This window comes from Chlorocebus sabaeus, chromosome 5, assembly GCF_047675955.1.
Source record: "Chlorocebus sabaeus isolate Y175 chromosome 5, mChlSab1.0.hap1, whole genome shotgun sequence".
NCBI classification, from domain to species: Eukaryota; Metazoa; Chordata; class Mammalia; order Primates; family Cercopithecidae; genus Chlorocebus; species Chlorocebus sabaeus.
The window spans coordinates 11,761,479-11,783,487 of record NC_132908.1 but is presented as its reverse complement, the minus strand read 5'-3'; the positions used below and the strand labels follow the sequence as shown (position 1 = coordinate 11,783,487).

General features: G+C 45.9%; 1 protein-coding gene across 5 annotated transcripts in view; it reads right to left on the bottom strand.

The window, feature by feature from the left end:
• Positions 1-22,009, bottom strand: part of SNX29 (sorting nexin 29) — a 638,098-nt gene that overhangs the window by 408,344 nt on the left and 207,745 nt on the right. For all 5 annotated transcript variants that reach the window (XM_007986063.3, XM_007986052.3, XM_037989526.2 and 2 more), the window contains one exon: positions 13,548-13,630. In XM_007986063.3, the coding sequence (XP_007984254.1) occupies positions 13,548-13,630 (83 nt within the window). The remainder of the gene's footprint in view (positions 1-13,547; positions 13,631-22,009) is intronic.

The following is a 22,009-nucleotide window of genomic DNA, read 5'->3' as shown; positions in this document are numbered from 1 at the left end:
ACACCACCACCGAGCCCAGGAGAGGCAACATACCCTAGCCCGAGAACACGTCTGAGAGAATCAACTCCAGAAGTGCTGGGGAAAGCATGGATTTAACACATAGATCTGGGTAGGAATCTTGGCTCTGCTACTTTCTAGGTAGCAGATTAACTTCATGTGTCAATGTGGCTAGGTCATGGTACCCAGATATTTCATCCAACACCAGACTAAATGTCATTGCGAAAGTATTTTTTAAATGAGATTAACAGTTTAATCAGTAAAGCAGATCATCTTCCATCATGAGTGGGCCTCATCCAATCAGCTGAAGGCTTTCAGAAAAACAAACAAACAAAACAGAGGTTTCATAAGGAAGTATGAATTCTGCCCCAAGACAGCCTTTGGACTTGAGTTGCAACATCAGTTTTTCCCCTGGGTCTCCAGCCTAGAGGCCCACCCTGCAGATTCTAGAGTTGACAGATGCCACCATCACATGGGTCAATTCCTTAAAATATCAATCAATCTCAATCTGTCTACACACACACACACACACACACACAATTGGTCCACATTTCTGGAGAACCCTGACTAATACAGTGAGCTTCAGCACACCCACCTCTCAGAGCCTTGGTTTCTCACATCTGTAAAACGGAGGCAACAGCCCCGTCCTCACAGAGCTGTTAGAAGGAAAAAAGCTGCAGGGAAAGCTACCCTGGGGCCCAGCACATTACAGGTACCCAATGAACACAGCTTCTGTTATCTGTCAACCAGGGATCTCTCTAGATGGTTACAAGGCCTTGTGGAAAAAGGTTGAGCTGAATGAGAATAGGTATTCGAAATTACCTGCTTGTTTATATGTTTAGTGTCCATCTCTCCCACTAAACCTGAGGGGTCTCCTTGGGCCTGAAGTATTCCCAGAACTGTGCCTGGTACTCAAGGAGTATTCAATCAATGTTGGCTGAATGAATGAAATGGTGCCCTGACCTTCTACTCTGCACAAAGTAAACAACCTCACTTCCCAAACCCCCCGGGGGTTTTGGAGTCTGTGTAAAGAGGGAGGGAGGTGGTGGGAACAACAGCTTACGAAGCCCCACTCTGCACCAAAGGATGTGTTGGGAACTTTACATCTAATTCTCTTGATTACTCCTCAGAACAGGGGTTGCAGGTGAAAACAGTGACCAGAAGGCAGTTACTTCAAGCAGGGAGGAGAGCAACTATGAGGTCCCCTGTTTATAAACTTAGTATCTGAAAAGGTAAAGGCCACTTGAGATTCTGCCCATAAAACAAATACAAAATAGACCGGGACAAAGTGAAACAAGAGAGGAGAGAGAGTAGAGGAGAGGAGGAGAAAGGGAGGGAAGGAGGGAGGGAACACGTGAGAGAGAATGACCAGCAGGTCAGGATGCCTTGGCTACAACCTGAAGCAAGGATGCAGCTGGAAAAAAGAAGGCAAGCCCAGGGGGAGCAGAAAGATGGTGGAAGCTCGGCAGTGGAGCAGTCCAGAGGGAGAGGGAGCTTCAGGCCTGGCTGGATTCACTTTCTCTGTCTCTTGGCTCTACCTTCCTCTGCATCAACTCCATGCTCAGGCAAGACTTCTCAGTCCCACCGAGAGTGATGGCGGACATCAATGCTCCCAGCTCCTCGGGAGGCCGAGGCGGGAGGGATTGCTTGAGCCCAGGAGGTTGAGGTTGCAGTGAGCTATGATTGTGCAGCTGCACTCCAGCCTGGGCAACACAATAAGACCCTTTCCACTCATGGGAACGTCTGAGTCCCTTGAGTGGAAAAATGAGCCCCAGCCTCTCCAGTTCAAGTCCAGCAAGTAAAGGTGTGCGCCTCCTGCTCTAAGACCCCAGCAGCACTGTCACAGCAGTGACTGGCTCTGACCAAAACACACACACACCCTGAACCAGTGTGCCCGGGAAGTAGCCAAGGTAGCGGGGGTGACAGGTCCACATAAACCACATGGATTGAGGGCTGGACAGAGGGTTTCCCAAAGAAAAAACAGGTTATCAGGAAAGGGGGAATGGATACTGACTAGACAAAAGGTATCCAATGTCGAAGGTGCCACGAGCACACAGACAGAAACTGAACCAGGACTTCGACCCAAACGAATTCATCTTCACAGCCCACGCTCCTTCCGCCAGCACCTGCCACCCTTCTCGGCCACGCAGAGTCAGATGGGCAGGCTCTTACGAAGCGAGTCTTCAGTCTAGACAACAACAACAACAGAGGGCCAGCGTCCTAAAGTCATGCTACCTTGTTAAGGACAACACACAAACAAGGAATACCTGACTTAAGTGCAGAGCAGCAGGTAGGCAAGGTCTAACTCACGCTATTGACCAAGGACGGCTGAGCAGCAGACAGTTGGGGCCACTGCTGGTCCCACGTCTCCTAAGTGGTCCTGATGAGACTACAGAGGAGTCAGACAAGCGGACGGTGGCCCAGGAGCATCCCTTCAGCCACCTACAGGTCCCAGCTATGGAGCCGTTGAGCCCCACCAGGATCTGGTCCAAACAGAAATGAGGAGTCTCGAGCTGGAGAGTGAGAGGACTACAGGTGGTCACTCAAACTCTTAAAACACTCAAAGCCAGGTGCGGTGGCTCATGCCTGTAATCTCAGCACTTTGGGAGGCCAAGGTGGGCAGATCACTTGAGGCCAGGAGTTTGAGACCAGCCTGGCCAACATGGCAAAACCCCGTCTCTACTAAAAATACAAAAATCAGCCAGGCATGGTGGCACACGCCTGTAATCCCAGCTACTTGGGAGGCTAAGGTAGGAGAATCGCTTGAACTCAGGAGGCAGAGGTTACAATGAGCTGAGATCACCCCACTGCACTCCAGCCTGGGTGACAGAGTGAGACCCCATCTCGAAAAAAAAAAGGAAAGAAAAGAAAAGAATCAGAACATAACTCTGAAGCTTCACCACCAATGACCAGTAGCTGCTAACAGAGGAGATAAGAACAGCACAGCATGCGACCCTGCCCACCACAGCAACTCCAGATTCCCTTATTTCCAGACTTGGAATCCCACAGCTAAGTCCACAATCTGCCCGTCATCTCTCCAGGCTCCAAACTGTCACAGAGTCAGGACATTATACTTTAACCCCCTGCAACCCGTGAGTTTCACAGGGAGTACCTGCCTGTCTCATTTGTCAACAACCAACCAAACTTATCTAAAGCCCTCTTTTTCCCCATTAGTAAACCGAGATTTTCAGGAGAAGCCAAAAGCACCTTACGGAAAGGGGCAGCTACAACATGGTCTCTCTGTCGCAACTGGTGCCTCCAATGTAAATGACACCACAACATACCCGTGCAGAACAGACCTTCTAACAGCCCCTAACAAAGCTAAGTACATTTCCAAGGTGCAACCTAGTACTGCAAGGATCTCCATAAATGCAGAAATCAATGAGTAACAAGTGACTTAATCTTTTTCTTTTTCTTTTCTTTTTTTTTTTTTTTGAGACAGGGTCTCACTCTACCGCCCAAGCTAGAGTGCAGGAGCATGATCATGGCTCAGGGCAGTCTCAACCTTCCGGGCTCAAGCGATCCTCCCACCTCAGCCTCCCAAAGAGCTGGAACTACAGGCATGCACCAGCACACCTGGCTAATTTTTGTTTTAATTGTTTGTAGAGACGGGGTCTTGCTCTGTCATCCAAACTACAGTGCAGTGGCACAATCATGGCTCACTGAAGGCGCTTGCCCAGGCTGGTCTTGAACGCCTGGGCTCAAGCAATCATCCTGATTCAGCCTCCCGAAGTGCTGGAGTTACAGGCGTGAGCCACCACACCCAGCCAAGTGACTCAGCATATCTGACAGTCATGTCACTAGCACATTCTTGGACACCCTTCCTACCATAGACCCTCACAACCTATCAGGTATTCCTTCTGAGACTCCAACAGCACAAACCCCAAAGTAAGCTCCTTCTGAAGAGCCACACAAACGAATGAGAAGATGGAGACCACATGCCTCTGAGTGCTGCAGCAGGGACAGCAGGGCTGGCCGGCCGGCCGGTCACCACAACTCAATGCTCCCCACTTCCACGGGGTAGATTTCTTGTGCAAAGCAGCTGCCCAGCCAGAGAGACCAGTTCTTAGAGCCCTCTGCACCCAAGTGGGACTGTATGACTAGCCCTCACCCATGGAATGTGAGCAGAGCGGTGTGGTCACTTCTAGACGAAAGGAGAATGAGAATCATCTCCCAGCTCTTAAATGGTGTGGAATGCTGCTTCCCCAGACTTGTTTCCCTTCTCGGGGAATGCTCTTTCCATCTACATCAACATCTCTGCGACTGAAATCACTCCTGAGAGTCACTTGGATGGACCCCGGTAACAAGTTTTTATTAAGCACCTATTGTATACTTGATTAATAAAAAAAGAAAAAACCTGCAAGTTTCTAAGTCCCAGAGCCTGCCCCCTATGTGGTCACATGGTCTAGCAGAGTAGACAGAGCACACACACAAGATGTGACCACAAAATAACCCATAGTAGCAAAAAGCAAATGCCAGACTCTGCTTACAGCTCCCAGCAAGCACCACAGTGGTTTAGGAAATTGACAGATGCAAGTAATTAGATTTCTTTCAGGTGATAGGAGAAGAGCTGGATCTTACCATAAATGCAACGGCTGGCCTGAGCAAGCATAAGGGAAGCAGCGTTTCTAGGAGAGGAGACCGGATGAGCCAAGAGTGGGGTCGTAAAGTGGTTGTGATGGGGGCACATGAGACAAACATAACAGCAAAGCAGCTTCGTGATGAGCAGTGAGAGGGCGCACACGGCGGTGGGACAGGAAGGGTCGGGAATGGAGATGAAATACAATTACCCACGGTGGATTCTTGTGGGAGCAGGGATTGGGGCACACAGTAAAGGCAATGGGTTAACTCACACAGTGGTGGTGACCAGCTTCCATTGAGCCTCCCTGGTTTTTGTTTTTTATTTTATTTTTTAGACAGTTTCACTCTTTCACCCAGGCTGGAGTGAAGAGGAGTGATCTTGGCTCACTGCAACCTCCACCTCCCAGGTTCAAGCAATTCTCCTGCTTCAGCCTCCCGAGTAACTAGGATTACAGGCACGTGCCACCACACCCAGCTGATTTTTGTATTTTTAGTGGAGACGGGGTTTCACCATGTTGGTCAGGCTGGTCTTGAACTCCTGACCTCAGGTGATCCACCCATCTCGGCCTCCCAAAATGCTGGGATTACAGGCATGAGCAACCACGCTTGGCCTAGCCTCCCTGGTCTTAACTCAATGGTGCCTAGTTGAAGAGACAAATTCTGAGGCTAAATCTGGATTCAAGAAGAAAAGTGCACCCTTGACTAATTTACTATATCAACCGCTGGCCAAGAATCAGAGAGTGTCAGCACATTTGTAGCATATTTGCTGACTCTGAACTTCATTAATTGGAAAGTGATATCCCCCAAGGATATCCCCCAAATACTGCACTCCAACCTGCACACTGCAATCATTTCAGAAGTTTAAAAAAAAAACAAAAAACCCTCATTCCCACTACTGACTTTTGGATCTGGGTGGGTTCAAGCATCAGGATGTTTTTAAATTTCCCAGGTGACTCCAGTAAAAGCCAGTACTAGGAACCACTGCTCTATGGGGTGAAGAGTTGGAAAGACAGGACAGTGAGAGAAGCTCCTCTCCTGCTGGGCCTGCTAGAAAGACTAAAGCTACAGCTGCTGGCAACCTCTTGCTAGTCCAAGGAGAACACCTGGCTGAGAAGGCGGCCAGCACACAGCGAGGGATGGGAGCACCCGTGTACTGACTCATGGGAGCTAACTGTGTGCGTCTCTTTCCAACTCTGCAAACAGTGACATCGTGTTGGCAGTCTGAAATCAGACATAGAAGGAGGATTTACAACACCATGGAAATCTGCAAACATTCTAAACCAGGGTTTTTTTTTTTTTTTTTTTTTTCAGAGAGCTATTTGTTAGACGTTTACCAGCACATCACTCCCAACAATGAAAAAAAGTAACACAGTTGAGAAACCGAAGAAAGAAAGAAAAAACTTCTGATGATATTGTTTGAGCCCCTGGATCAAACCATCCCTTAAGGCAGATACTCCTGGACTTCTCTTTTATTCGCTTAAGACAGATTAAATCAGATTTTATGACTCTTGTCATCATAAGAGCTCCAAAAGATGCATCTAGGGCAGGGTCAAAGTCACATGCTAGCTGTGGTCACTAAAAGCAAAAACCACACGTGATCAGGAGAATCCAATTGGAGGCACAGCTGAAAGATGCAGTTTCACGTGGGTGACGCACATTATTTGGGTGGCACTAAAAGGAAGGTCTATGAATTTGTCCACTACTAGGCTCTCCACAGCTGCAACAGATCTGAAATCAACTAAAGGCCATGAGATCCAACAGCAGCCAACAGCTCCTATTTTATTTGTATTCATTTATGTTATAAACATTTACAGAGCATGCATCATGGATCAAGCACTATGCAGGCATTTTCAACACAGCAGGGGAATAGACATGCCAAGATCCCTGCTCCTGTGGACTGTACGGTGCAAGGGGAAACACTGGGAAGAAATAAGCAAGAAAATCAATGACCAAGATACTTCGAGGGCCTGGTAAGTGCTATGATGAAAAGACGGAGATGGAATGAGGGAGGCGGCACAAGGTAAGACAGGGCAGTCAAGAGGAGGTAGCATCTGAATGGTGACCTGCATGGCAAGGTGGAACCAGCCATACAGAGACCAGGGAAGAGCGTCCCTGCATAAGGGCAGCACGTGCAAACGGCCTAAGGCAGGAACCAGCCTGACATATTTGAGGATTGGCCTAAAGGCCAGTGTGGCTGGGGTGGAGACAGCAAAAGGGAGGATGGTGGGAGATAAGGCTGGAATTTAGCCAGATCACAAGCACTGAAGGCCATCGTCAAGAAGTCAGGACGGGAAAACCATAAGCAGTAAACAGCAGAGTGAAGGGATTTACGAGGTTCCATGTTTACTCCACTTGGGACACACACACACAGAGCCAGCTTTGGTGGATTGCTATTCCTTGCAACCGAAGAAGACTGCCTCAAACAAAGACATCTTTGCCTCTGTGCACACTGGGAGTGGAAACAGCAGGCCATCCATGTAGAGATGCCCTGAAGCTTGCAATGGTTCAAGAAAAAAAGAATAAAAAGTTACCCTGCAAGCTCCCCTGAAACACTGTGGGCTCTAGGAATCATCTAGCCCATGACTATCCATCTTCACTGAATCAGCCTTCTAAAGTACCCTGTGCCATTCTTTGGGAGGCCAGGGAAACTGACACCCCAGCCAGAGCACAAAGCACACGCGGGTGTGGAATCAGGGATCGCTGGGCTCACCCCAGGGAAACTGACACCCCAGTGAGAGCACGAAGCACACGTGGGTGTGGAGCAGGGATCGCCAGGCTCACCCCCGGAAAACTAACACCTTAGAGAACAAAGCACACGTGGGTGTGGAATCAGGGATCACTGGACTCACCCCGGGGAAACTGACACCCCAGCCAGAGCACAAAGCACACATGGGTGTGAGCAGGGATTGCTGAGCACACCACACAGCCGCAAAGACACGATACACCAGACAGGCTGATAACTTCCCATTTTTTTGTTTCGTTTGTTTCTGAGAACAAACTTTTTAAATTGCTCCCAAGCCTCCCTCATCTGTCAGCTTCCTCCCACTCAGTCTCCTGCCCTTGCTGCTGATTATTTTGACGGACACCAGCAATGGTCTATTCCTTCTCCCTCTCTCCCTGGGTTGACTGCAGATTAATTACATGGGGATGCTGAGGAGAGTTCGCAGCTTTAAAATCCATTGCTATGGAACAGGACTATGCTACGGTGGCCAGGAACAGTTATGACAATGGAGTATCCAGTAAGAGGGGAGGTAGGAGGAAAAGCCTTACAGTGCAGGAGCAGATACTGTACTTGGAAAGACAATTCCACAGAAATAATCGCCCTTTACAAGGACGAAAAGGCTTGTATCCAGGAAAGAGGTAATAATTTGCCATAGAACACATGAGCTATAGAAAACTAGTCAAGCTTGACAACAGGAGCAGGGGAGGCTAGCGGAATGACTGTTCCTATTACCAAAAGGTCCAGGGTGGGACTGTCACAGCAGGCACAGCTGGATTCAGGGACCCTAAAGACAGGATCAGAGCTCACTTTCTCTCTGCCTTTCAGCTCAGCTGCTCTTTCTGTGCGATGGCCTCATTCCCAAGCTCCATGTGGAGACAAGCGGACTACAGCAGCCCCAGTCTCCCAGCCCAACAGGAAAGCAAGAATTCTTGTTGATTGTGTATGAGAGCCCTGAGATCTAGCCAGAGCCAGCCAGGTAAGGTCAAGTGCCGTGCCGAGGATGAAACCAGCGACATCACAGGACTGACAGGGAGTGAGGACGCTGTCAAGTGAAAACTGGAGCAAGTGCAGAAGACACAGATGTTCACTACCCACACGTGGATGGGGAAGTCACACAAGCCATGTGACACAGACAGACCCGTGTCTCTCTGGAGTCGCGTGTGGCCAATCCTAGCAGGAGGATCTCTTCTTCAGTACACACAGCAAGCTCTCATGTCAGACAAACGCTCCTGGGAAGAGTCCAGGAGAAGCCCACCGCCTAAGATGGTTCTGTTTTGCAGCAAAGACCTCCACAAGAATTTCCCTGCTGTGGGAACATCAGAGCGATCAGCCTCCCAGCTGAACATGCAACCACTGACCACACCCGAAGAATGACACCACCGGCCCACCTGACAGCGGGGCCATGCCACACAACTTCAGAGACGTCCCCTCCAATATCTAGAGGGGGCTGGCCACCAGGTCTGGCATCAGCAATCCCAGATGGATAAGTGCAAAAATGGGGCAAGGGCTTCCTTTGGCCAGAAAGGCAGACAATGCATGGGCAGTGGGTGGAAAAGGTAGGTTTTCCCAACCCAGGTGTGGCTACAAATGAAAAGCTGGAGCTGTCCTCTGAGGCACCAAGTTTGTCCAGCCAGGGAGTTATGACCCAAAAAATCCTAATCTTCAAAACATCAGCCTCCCACCACCATCTCCATAGGATGATGATGAAGTGAAGACGATGCCCATATACATCACAGACAAAATCAATAGCTCCGTTCAACTGTATTAGTCTCCCATTGCTGCTATAACAAATTACCACAAACCTAGTGGTGTAAGACAACACAGATTTATTATGTCAAGTTCAGGATGGCAGAAGGCCAACATGGGTTGTTTTTCCTTTTTTGCAACCTAGTAGTACAAGGCTCTCCATAAATTCAGGAAAAAAAATGAGTAACAAGTTACTCTATTTCTTTTTTTTTCTTTTTTTTTTTTTTTTTTTTTTAAAGAGACAGGGTCAGGCCAGGCATGGTGGATCACACCTGTAATCCCAGCACTTTGGGAGGCTGAGGCAGGCAGATCACCTGAGGTCAGGAAGGCAAGACCAGCCTGGCCAACATGGCAAAACCTGGTCTCTACTAAAAATACAAAACTTAGCCGGGCATAGTGATACGTGCCTGTAGTCCCAGCTACTCCAGAGGCTAAGGCAGGAGGATCACTTGAACCTGAGAGACAGAGGTTGCAGCAAACTGAGATTGCGCCACCGCACTCCAGCCTGGGTGACAGAGCGAGACTCTGTCTCAAAACAAAAAAAAAGTGAAACGCCCCAATGGACTCTCTCCCCTTTGGACCCCAATGACTGAGAAGTAATTCTGAAAACCCACTGGTACCTCACAGGGGAGATTCCTGGGTCTAGATTTGGCAATCAGTGTTCTAGGTGAAACCCGAGTCTCCAATCAACCGCCAGTAATGAAAATAGTATTTTGATCACATTTGTCTGATTCCTCCATCTATTTCTTAGGGAGAACTTGAGGGGAAAAGAGCCATGATTAATTACATGTTAAAACAAAGTTACAATTTGCTGACCACTTGTTATGTGATAAGAACAGAACATATAAAGTATCTCACGTAACAGCCGCCCTCACTCCCTCAACGCCAACTGACATCCGGCAGAACCGGCGCTCGTCAGGGCTCTCTGATAAACCATGAGCTGGAAAAGGAAAAAGCTCTCTTCCACTGAGTATGGGAACGAATTAATTAATGAATGTATGTATATGTGTTTAAAGGAAAAAGGCCGTGTGAAGAGCCAGAAGTTGACTCTCCAAGTGACAGCTTGACCAAGTTCAGAGACCTTTCCTGCTCCCAGTGCTGGGAACGTTTCTATCAGGCCCAACACCACTAAACTCCTGAACCACCCGACTACTTCCTTTCTGACTTACCAAGTACCAACAGGTGAGACTCCAGCTTCCCAGGTAAGTCAGCGAGAGAGAGAATAGGCCTTCTGGTGTACCCAGCAGCTCCGTGTCTCACCAGTGTTGAGTCAGGTGTTCTGGTGTCCATCACTGTCTGTATGCTTGGCTAACGTGAGCCTGCTCCTAACGAGCCAGTCTGTCCACACAACCCTAAAGTTGAAGTGATACACCTGTTCTCCCCAGACCTCTCAGTGAGCTGCCAAGGGGCCTCTGCAGGCAGGAAGCCAACTTGCAAACATCTTGTTTCAAATTTCAGCAATAAGCCCAAAATGAACGCATGAGTTTTCAGAGGGATCTCCTGCTTTCATAAGTGAAACTTCCCTACACTGGCTCCCTGGGGAGGAGAAAGGGTGTCCAATGCCATTAACAACAGAACTGATCAAACGACCAGTAAGAGTTACAATGAAGTGGAACTGCCAGGTGAGTTCCCGGTAGATATGGCAGCCCTTGCACCACGGTTCTAACGCTGGAGGAAGAGCACAAAGAATTTGCCCTAAGGTGAGAGACTCAAAAGAGCAAATAAAGGTATCGGCTTTTGGCAAACTGACATCACCAAGGAAAAACAGCACTTGAGAGGCAAATAACCCAACCTCACTTCTGGACCACATTAGGGGGGAAAAAAAAAACTTTCCAATAGATAATGACACCACCCAAATTCCAAATTCCAGTCCTTATTTTGCTGCTTAAATAATGATTTTCTTGGAGGGACTAGATCACTCCTCTTAAAAAAAAAAAAAAATAGGGTGGGAATCTGAAATTTGATATCTGTAAAATTAAAGGTTGTCAATGTCTATTCTAAAAGTTCATTTTAAGTTGTTTTGTTTAAACCCTGGAGGCATTTTCCGTAAGAATGTAGTAATGCAGGAGTAAGAGACTGCTGCTAGGTGGAGTCGCTACATGTACGTAACCATCTCCGCTCTAATTTATGTAAGAGCTCTCACAACTACATCCTGAAATGGCTCATATCCAGCTATGGCTCAGGGCACTCAGGATCGGCCTGGGGAAATGGACCTTCAGCTGCTATGAAAAACCATTCTGCCCATTGTAGGTTCCATATGCCCATTTGGGGAGAATCACGCTCAAAATTTTCCGACTTAGAAATGCATTGTGTAGTGCTGAAGTTTTCAAACCAAAAGCAAGCCCAGTGGTGCTTCTTTTTAACCTGACTTTAATAGTCTTGCTGTATTGAATCCAAGTTCTGTGTAAGTAATGTGTAGATTTCACAAAAGGTGGTGGTGCTGTCCACAGGTCACCTGCATTAGAGTCACATATCTAGAAGTGTAAATCTAGAGCCTCATCCTAAGTCCACTGGCGTAACTCCCAGAGGCAGGGTCCTGGAAAGAGGTATATTTAATGGGCTCCCCAGGCAATTCCTCTGCACAGTAAAGTTAAAAGAATTTTATAATACAAAGAACCAGAGGTTTGGAGAAAAATGCCTGAGCTCATTTCTACCACAGACACATGCACCAGTCCCTTAAGCTCTCCTAAGCCCCTAATAACAAACTTTAAAATAATGGAAAAATACCCGCTCATCACAAGGTTACTGAGTCAAATCAGAGTACATTTGAACTTGCTTGGAAAGGGCAAAGGGCTAGACAAATACTATTCATTCAAAGCATGTAATGAATGTAGTGAATGACTAAAAAGCCAGTTGCTGGGGAAACAGAGATGAGACATAAAAACTTGAGAGACCAACATATAAATAATTCTGTATAATGAAATGAATTCAGGGCCATAATAGCAATATTTGTATGAGAAGGGCATGAGCCCACAGAGAAAGATGATTAATTCTGCACTGATAACCTCCCGAATGATCACAGTTACCGACCCAAACATGAACGAAGCAAGGCATGTTATCAAATAGTATCACCAATAAGCTGATCCTGATCAAATGGGAACCAAAAGAAATACACAAGCTTCAAAAACATTCACGTCTTCACGCAATTACTAAATAAGTCATAGCCAGATTCCAATCCTGTCTTCCATAAAAATAACAACCATTTATTATACGCCGGGTACCATACTAGAAACTCTGCATTCATTGTTTTGGAAAATCCTCACAATGCTCTTAGGACACTGGTGTGATGTCCTGGTACATATGGGAAAATAATTCCAAGCGGTCAAGGGGTCATGGGTGAGCATGAATTCAGTGCAGGTTTGGTTGACTCTGAAGACATGTGGACTGGGAGCAGTGGCTCACGCCTGTAATCTCAACACTTTGGGAGGCCGAGGCGGGTGGATCACCTGAGGTCAGGAGTTCAAGACCAGCCTGGCCAACATAGTGAAACCCCATCTCTACTAAAAAATACAAAAATTAGCTGGGTATGGTGGCAGTTGCCTGTAATCCCAGCTACTCGGGAGGCTGAGGCAGGAGAATCACTTGAACCCGGGAGGCGGAAGTTGCAGTGAGCCGAGATTGTGCCACTGCACTCCATCCTGGGTGGCAGAGTGAGACTCTGTCTCACCAAAAAAAAAAAAAAAAAAAAAAAGAGAGAGATATGTGAATGTGGGGAACACCCACCATTCGTTAAAATGTCCACACTCTATGAGCTTGTCTCTAAGGAAATTTTGTTTTGGTCTTTTGGCTGAGGGCTGCAAGACACATTAACCAGAGTTAAAGATCCTTTCTTCAGGCTGCCCTGAGAAATAGTTTAGGAGATTTTAGAAGCAGCACACGGCCCCACCTCATTTCATGAGATCTTCATGATTGTTCTTCTGTCTACTGGAATTTCTAATTAATAACAATAATAACAGCTAAAATTTATCCAGCATTTATTCTATGGTAGACATTATGCTAAGATGTCTACATGGATTGCCTCATGAGGCAGGTGCTATCAACCAACCTCATTGTAGAGATGAAAAAACTGAAGTGCAGCGAAATTAGGAAACTTAACCAGAGCTGGGATTGGAACCTGATCAGCCTAAGTCCACCACTCTGATTCTCTATCATCTTGGATTTCTGTGGCTTGCACCCGTGGCCTGCTGTGACTTCATCATATCACAAGGTTCACTGCCATGCAACTATCTCAAGACTCTGGACATAAAATTCTCTAAGTACACAAATCAATAAGACTGTTGCTAATAGTCTAGCAAGTGAGTCTTACAGTATTAGTTACGCATCTTGCAGGGATATACATCAGGTTTTCCACCTGATTAATTTTCGGGAATCCTGAGCAGCACCATTATTCTAATCCATCCACACATGCACTCATCACATGTTGAATGTCTATTGCATGCCACGTATAGGTGTTAATGAAAAAGCCCAGCCCCTCCCAACCCGGGCTCAGGCTCCCCCTCACCTTCAGCTGTTTGACCTTCTCTTTTCAGCATCTGGACAGCTCCTACATATTTCTTCAGCTGGACTTTGAGCACCTCGTTCTCTCTGCAAGTACAAGAATGTTAAAATATATATATTTAAAAAGTGACAATGTGGACCCACAGGAGGGGGCAGGGGTGGGTGGTGAATCTGTGCAAAGAAAAGCACAATTTGCATCTTATAAATGTTAATCTATTCTCATAGTTTCGAGATCATCATGGGAGAAGGCTGTGTTACCACAGGTATGTTTGCAGAATACCTTCAAGAACTGTTCTTTCATGAGACAGATAAGCACCAGTTGGTTCCAGTGTCCACAAATCCAGAACACAAACACAGTCTGTGCTTAGGCTGTTTGAAGCTACCCATCTATTCAGTGTCAGGAACTCTAGTCTTCTCTCCATTTACAGAAGCATGTACTGACTACTGTGCATTCACTCTGGGGAATGTTCTTAATATTTTTATCAACTGTGACATGTATTAAACACTTATTATTTGCCAGGCGTCATGTCAAGTGTTTGTATAGAATCTCCTTGAATCCTTCCAAGGCACTAACACAACCCTCATTTTACAGTTAAGGAGGCTGAGGCATAAAGAGAAGCAGTTGGACCAAGTCCACATCCACCCCCATGTAAGATTACACTAAGGAACACAGAACCCAGGGTATGACAGGACCCCACCCGCTGAACTCACTCCCCAGGTACACTGGCTGACAACAGAACGTGAGGACCAAGGGGGAAAAACTGCCATTTGTTGAGTATTTAGACTTTACATATGTCTCTTTGAACCAAGCACGCATCCATTCATTCATTCATCCATCCATCATTCAGCGGAAAGATGCTTCATTCAGTAGAAAAATGCAAAGTGGCCTGCAGTAATCTCCATATTTTACAGGAGAAGAGTTGGACAAATAAGGTTTCTGACCAAGGTCACCAGGAAAACTCACTAGTAAGATATGAACCCAGGTTTCCCTGCCCCCAAGGCCCACAAGGACTCTTCACCATCTCCTTTGAGATTCAGACTTGGTGTCTGACCAGCTCTACCAGAGGGAGCTGCCTATTGCACACTTTCTATTTCTGCCCCCACCCCGTACACCTCAGGCCTTGAGCCTAAGTGCCTTTAAATGTGCTAGAGTATTTTTTCTTTCCTTGCAATGAAAAGAGCTGAAGACTGGGTTCTTTCTGTGATTATAAAAATAAAAAATGCTCATTGCAAAATAATCAGAATACATTTAAGAAGAAAAGCAAAAACATGCTAAGACCCCAACATCTTGAAATAAACTCCATGAACATTTTTATATCCATCCTACTATTTCTCTAGGTGCACACACACATCCTAAACAATTTTAGGGGGATGAAATATCCTTCACAATGCTTTAATTTTTGTGTGAATGTTTGAAGGCTTTTTTCCCCTGTTTACTGTTCCACTCAACACTTCCCCATGGTAACCAATGGCAAAAACCTAGTATATACCTTTCAGGCCTTCCTCCATGCTCTGACAATCACTACCAACCCAATACACTCAAGAGTCTCTCTGACAGGATAGTATAAATGTTTCTGAGATTGGGACGTCTCATTTAATAATGCGCCACAGTAAGCCTCTCACTCAGTCTATTTACGGATGGAAATACCACCCACTGCTATAGATACGCAAAACACTGACTTAGTTGAAAAACTTGAGACTGCTCATCCCTGGTGCCGAGTGTCTGTTTTCAATGCATCTGACTACATCCCAGCCCATGACAACAGCACTTTCTTTGTATTTTGCTTCTCTGTGCTGTATTGTGGCAGGAAAAAAACATCAAGATCAAACTCAGACACTACCGTAGACTTAGGCATCACCTGAGAACTTGACGTTCGTCTCCGAAGCTCTGGAGAAAGAAAACCACAAGGGAGTCCCTTAGTTATCCCCTCATCCCAGACAAAGCCTGTCATGGATGCCTCCACAGGTATCTGTACTTTCTCCATCTGTGACATGAGTTGCAAATGTTTGAAACGAAATAACAAGTCCTTAAAATGTTTGTGGGAGAGAAAATCTTCCCTGATGGGGATTGTACAGGATGTTTTTTGTTTTGTTTTGTTTTGTTTTTGAGATGGAGTCTCACTCTGTCGCCCAGGCTGGATTGCAGTGGCATGATCTCGGCTCACTGCAACCTTAGCCTCCCGGGTTCAAGCATTTCTCCTGCCTCAGCCTCCCGAGTAGCTGGGACTACAGGCACACACCACCACGACCGGCTAATTTTTGTATTTTTAGTAGAGATGGGGTTTCACCATGTTGGCCAGGCTGTTCTCAAACTCCTGACCTTAAGTGATCCACCCGCCGCAGCCTCCACAGGTGCTGGGATTACAGGTGTGAGCCACTGCGCCCAGTCTGTAGAGCATGTTTTCTAGGATTCCTATAGCCAGAATCTCATCGCCCAGCCCAGCCTATTTCCTAATCTCCACATGTGAATTCAAGTCACATATCTTAAAGTCAGGGAAAGAAAGGCAATTATACACATTTCTAAACAATAGTTCATGGAAGAACATTTTCCAAGAGGCCCCATGACCAACAGAAGTCATATCAGTGCTTGGAGGTCAGGGCTCCTCCCATTTGCTGCCAGCTGTCAGGCCAATCCTCCGCTTCCCTGTTCATCTTCAGCTCTGGGGCCAGCACTAAAATGTTTCAGATAGCTGCTTTTCTTCTGGTCTGAAGAAATCTTTTAATACCGTGTTCAGATTCCATCTAAAATCACACGTGGCTGGGTGCAGTGGCTCACATCTGTAATCCCAGCACTCTGGGAGGCCGAGGCAGGTGGATCATCTGAGGCTGAGAGTTTGAGATCAGCCTGGTCAACATGGTGAAATCCTGTCTCTACTGAAAATACAAAAATTAGCAGGGCGTGGTGGCAGGCGCCTATAGTCCCAGCTACTCAGGAAGCTCAGGCAGAAGAATCACTTGAACCTGGGAGGTGGAGGTTGCCATAAGCCAAGATCATGCCACTGCACTCCAGCCTCGCGACAGAGCAAGACTCTGTCTCAGAAAAAAAAAAAAGAAAAAAAGAAAAGAAAAAAAAGTGTTGCCAATGTGGAGTGTGGCAGAGTTGGACATCTGAGATGTTTGCACCTTCCTTGAAATCCCTCCTTGCTAGCTATGAAGTGAGAAGCAGCACAGCACCAAGACTCCCTTATAGGTAAAAGCTGTGCCTCATTCCCAGAGATCCATACATGTATAGTGGGAAATATGCTTTTCAATCTGCAACATATGAGCACCTGCCTCTGAGTAGGGCACTTAACATTCGAGGTGTGGAAGACATGCTCACATTTTACCTACACAGTAACCCTACAAAACAGGTTATTATTGCTACCATTTTTCCTTTTTTTTTTTTTTTTCTTTTTTTTGAGACGGAGTCTCGCTCTGTCGCCCAGGCTGGAGTGCAGTGGCGTGATCTCGGCTCACTGCAAGCTCCACCTCCCAGGTTCACGCCATTCTCCTGCCTCAGCCTCCCGAGTAGCTGGGACTACAGGGGCCGCCACCACGCCTGGCTCATTTTTTGTATTTTTTAGTAGAGACGGGGTTTCACTGTGTTAGCCAGGATGGTCTTGATCTCCTGACCTCGTGATCCGCCCGTCTCGGCCTCCCAAAGTGCTGGGATTACAGGTTTGAGCCACCGCGCCCGGCGCTGCCATTTTTCTTACTGCCTTCTGAAGACCAGGAGTGGTGGCTCATGCCACCTGCCTGGGAAGGCCAAGGCAGGCCCATCACTTGAGCCCAGGACACTAGCCTGGGCAACATGGTGAAACCCCATCTCTACAAAAGATACAAAGATTAGCTGGGTGTGGTGGCATGCACCTGCAGTCCCATCTACTTGGGAGGCTGAGGTGGGAGGATCGTTTGAGCATGGGAGGCGGAGGTTGCAGTGAACAAAGACCCAGCCTGAGTGACAGAGTAAGACCTTGTCTCAAAAAAAAAGGAGGAAAGAAACTGAGGCTCAACGAGGCTAATTGAACTATCCAAAAACTGACAACCAGCAAAGGCAGAGCCACAGTTCACTTCAGCCTCTCCATGTCTATGTCCCTCTCCTCTCTGCTACATACTTGGTGTCTAATTAGATCACCAGCAACACATCATGAGGTTGGTTTTACTGTGCCCATTTTGCAGATGGGAAATTTGAGGCCCAGAGGGTCTAACACACACTCCAACCTGGGATTTAAACCCATATCCTTTAACTTCAAAGTCTCCTATTACATCATAAACGTTTAGAGAATTAAGTGAACAGGGCAACATTGAAAACGTAAGGCCTAGAAAAATTCCATGAGAAAACGTGTGCTCATCAGCACAGGTCTGCAGAATCTCTTGGGTGGCTGCGACTACTGTGCAGATGTGAACAGGATCCTCCTGACCAGCTAGCTTTGCTAAGAGAGGCCAAGGAACTTTCCTCGAGTTATGGAGCTCAAGCTTCTGCTGCCAACCCCTTTAGACATCTCATAAATGTAAGCAGTTAGTCACAGGTGAGCTTTAGGAAATATGAATCAACAGCCCCAAGAACTGTAACCTTCTGACCCAGCAACTCCACTTCTAAGAAACTGTATTCAGAAAAGAAGTCTCAAAACCATATGCATGAGGATGCTTTGAATATAAAAGAAACTGGTTGCAAATTAATGGTCTGACAATGGAGGAGTGGGTGGAAAAGTTATGGTGCATGCTCCTATAATGGGATGCTATAGGATTGTCAAGGCGATGATAAATATGTATGTTTATCCCCAGGGATAAATATTTTATATATATAGTCACACTGATACACCATTAACTGAATGCAACAGAGTATATTTACTATAACCCCTTATATCTATTTAGATGGATATATTTGCACTGGAAATGTAGAGACCACAATGTTAACAGTGCTCATTTCTAGATGATAAAATGAATTGGAATTTTTTCTTTAATTTTTCAGCAATGCACTTTACTAGAGCACTTTTTAAAATGTATTAAGAGGTTAGAAATACTCACCCCCAGGCCAGGTGCAGTGGCTCACGCCTGTAATCCCAGCACTTTGGGAGACCGAGGTGGGGGGATCACCTGAGGTCGGGAGTTTGAGACCAGCCTGGCCAACATGGTGAAACCCCGTATCTACTAAAAATACAAAAATGAGCTGGGCCTGATGGTGCACGCCTGTAATCCCAGCTGCTCGGGAAGCTGAGGCACAAGAATCACTTGAACCTGGAAGGCGGAGGTTGCACTGAGCCAAGATCACACCACTGCACTCCAGCCTAGGAGACAAAGTGAGATTCCTTCTCAAAAAAAAAAACTACCAAATCCTACAGTAACATCACACCTAATAATGCTAATAATGAAAGGCTGAATATTTTCACCCAAAGACCAAGAATGAGTCAAGCAATTCTTCCCTCAGCACTCCTATTCAGCACAGTAGGGTCTAGCTGGTGAAATAAGGCCCTCCCCATCCAAAAAACATACAGGTTAGAAAGGAAGGACTAAACTTTCCCTCTTCACAAGTGACATGACCGTCTGCAAAGGAAATCCCAAGAACTGACAAAAATGGTCATAGAATAACCGAGTTTTTCAAGGTCACAGAACACAGGGTCAAAAGTAAACATTAACTGTATTTCTATACACTACCAATGAACAATCAGAAGGCAAATTACTTTTAAAAAGAATCATTTATAACAGCTCCAAAAGATGAAATACATTCATATAAATCTAACAAAATGTGTCCAGGATCTGCACGCTGAAAACTACAAAATACTAACAAAATAATCAAAGAAGAGCTAAATACCTGGATATACCAGGTTCATGGCTTAGAAGACTCAAAAGAATTAAGATGTCAATTATCCCCACATTGATCTATAAATTTAATGAAAGGCTGATCAAAATGCCAGCAGGATTTTTTATAGATATAGACCAGCCAATTATAACATTCATATGGAAAGACAAAGAAAGTAAAATAGCCAAAATCATTTTTGAAAAAGCAGCACAAAGCAGGAAGACTCACACTGCCCAATTTTAGCATTTCCTGTAAAGCTACAGCTCTCAAGCCAATGTCATATAGGAAAAATGACAGACACGCACCAACAAGACAGACCGAAGAATCAGAGAATAAACCCATAGGCACACAGTCAAGGAATGTGACGAAGGTAGGAAGGCGCTTCTGGGGAAAGGACAGTCTTTTCCACACATGATTTTGAATAACAAGACATTCAGACGCAAAAAAAAAAAAAAAAAACTTCAACCAATACTCACAACTTATACAAATATTAATTAAAATTGGACCATAAAAAAATGTAATTTAAAACTATGAAAGGTTTAGAAGAAAATGTCAGAGAAAATCATACCTAACCTGAGTTAGACAAGGAAGAGTTCTTAGATATAATACTAAGAGCATGATCCAGAGTAAAAAAAGAGTTTAACTGGATTTGCTTTGTGAAAGACTTTTATTTATTTATTTATTTATTTATTTATTTGAAGACAGAATTTCACTCCTGTTGCCCAGACTGGAGTGCAGTGGCACGATCTCGGCTCACTGCAACCTTCACCTCCTGGGTTCAAGTGATTCTCCTGTCTCAGCCTCTCAAGCAACTGGGATTACCAGCACCCACCACCAGGTCCGGCTAATTTTTTTATTTTCAATAGAGACGGGGTTTTGCCATGTTGATCAGGCTGGTCTCAAACTCCTGTAATGGAATGTACGTAACGGAATACTTACTCATCAATAAAAAGGAATGCACTATTGACACACGCAACAACTTGAATGAAACTCCAAAAACATTATGCTAAATGTTTTGGGCGCAGTGGCACATACCTATAATCACAGCACTTAGGGCGGCTGAGGCACTAGGATCACCTGAGCCTAGGAGTTTGAGATTAGCCTGGGCAATAGAGCAAGACCACATCTCTATAAAAAAATTTTTTAGGGCGGGCACACTGGGTTATGCCTGTAATCCCAGCACTTTGGGAGGCCGAGGCAGCTGGATCACCTTAGGTCAGGAGCTCGAGAGTAGACTGGCCAACATGGTGAAACCCCGCCTCTACTAAAAATACAAAAATTAGCTGGGCATGGTGGCAGTCACCTGTAATCCCAGCTACTTGGGACGTTAAGGCAGGAAAAACGCTTGAACCCGGGAGGCAGAGGTTGCAGTGAGCTGAGATCGTGCCATTGTACTCCAGCCTAGGTGAAAGTGAGAACTTGTCTCAATCAATCAATCAATCAATCAATAAATGAAATAAAATTAATTTAAAAATTAGCTGGACATGGTGTCATGTGTCTATAGTCCCAGCTTCTCCAGAGGCTGAGGCAGGAGGATCACTTGAGTACAGGAGTTGCAGGCTGCAGTGAGCTATGATCGCACCATTGCACTCCAGCCTGGGCAACAGAGCAAGACTGCAATTCACAAAAAAATAAATTAAAAAGGTGTTAAGCAGGGGAATGCAGACATGCTATGTGGAAAAGGCAAATGGAGTCAGGGGTGGAAATAGAAGAAGACGGAAGACAGGAGGCCATTACAGTCATCCAGGCAAGAAACAATGGTAGCCAGAACTGAGAGGACCAAAGTGGTAGCCGTGGAGATGGAGACAAGTATTCAAATATTCGCCTGTCCAATTCCAGAAAGCCTTGCCAACTCCCTCCCACTCCCAGCCCCAAACAGGCCTGCTGGCTACCGTGCAGATTTCTTTAAAAGCATGGGAACGAAAACAAATCACTGAGTAGGTGGCAAGTACCTCTCAAACAGCTTCCAATGACTGCAATAATTAATGTTTGTAAGTCAAAGCAATTATGCCTGCCCCAATGTCAGAGTAAACAACCAGCAACCCCAGACAGCACTACTCAAAGGAAAATTACTCACAACAAAACTAACGAACCTGTTAAGTACATTTGGTAATTCTCAGGCACGAAAACACCACACTAAGATATACCTATGGGAATTATACTCTCCCTAGATGCAAAAAAGCATGGCTCGAGGGGATCTCATGTCTACTGTCCAGCAGGTACTGAGTAGGCATCGACCATAACCACACCCAACTACAAGAAGAACGTGGCCCAGCGGCCAGGCTATCCAAGACCATGAGGACTACCCCAAAATAGGCACCAATAAAAGGCAGGAAGGGAGGCATAAACTGACTGGCTTTGTGATGCTTACAGCCACTCCTAAATCTTCAAAGGTCAAGTTCACTGCAAAATAAAAGAGTCAATGTTGAAAAACCATTTTTCCTGAACTGTACATATTCCTGTTAGTCTCTTCTGACCCCAACTCCAACCCCGTCACCTTTTCTAAGGCATGAGAACTCCTTTAGCCTGTTGCTGCACTGAGCCTAACATGCATTCTTGCACTGCCCTTTACAGAACACGTTTGCCCTCCCACACTCGAGTAATTGTCACCATGAAAATGATGCTAGTAGCTCCCACTTGTCCAGCACTGAGTGGGGGAGGAGAGAAGGGTAGAGGGATAAGCAAAG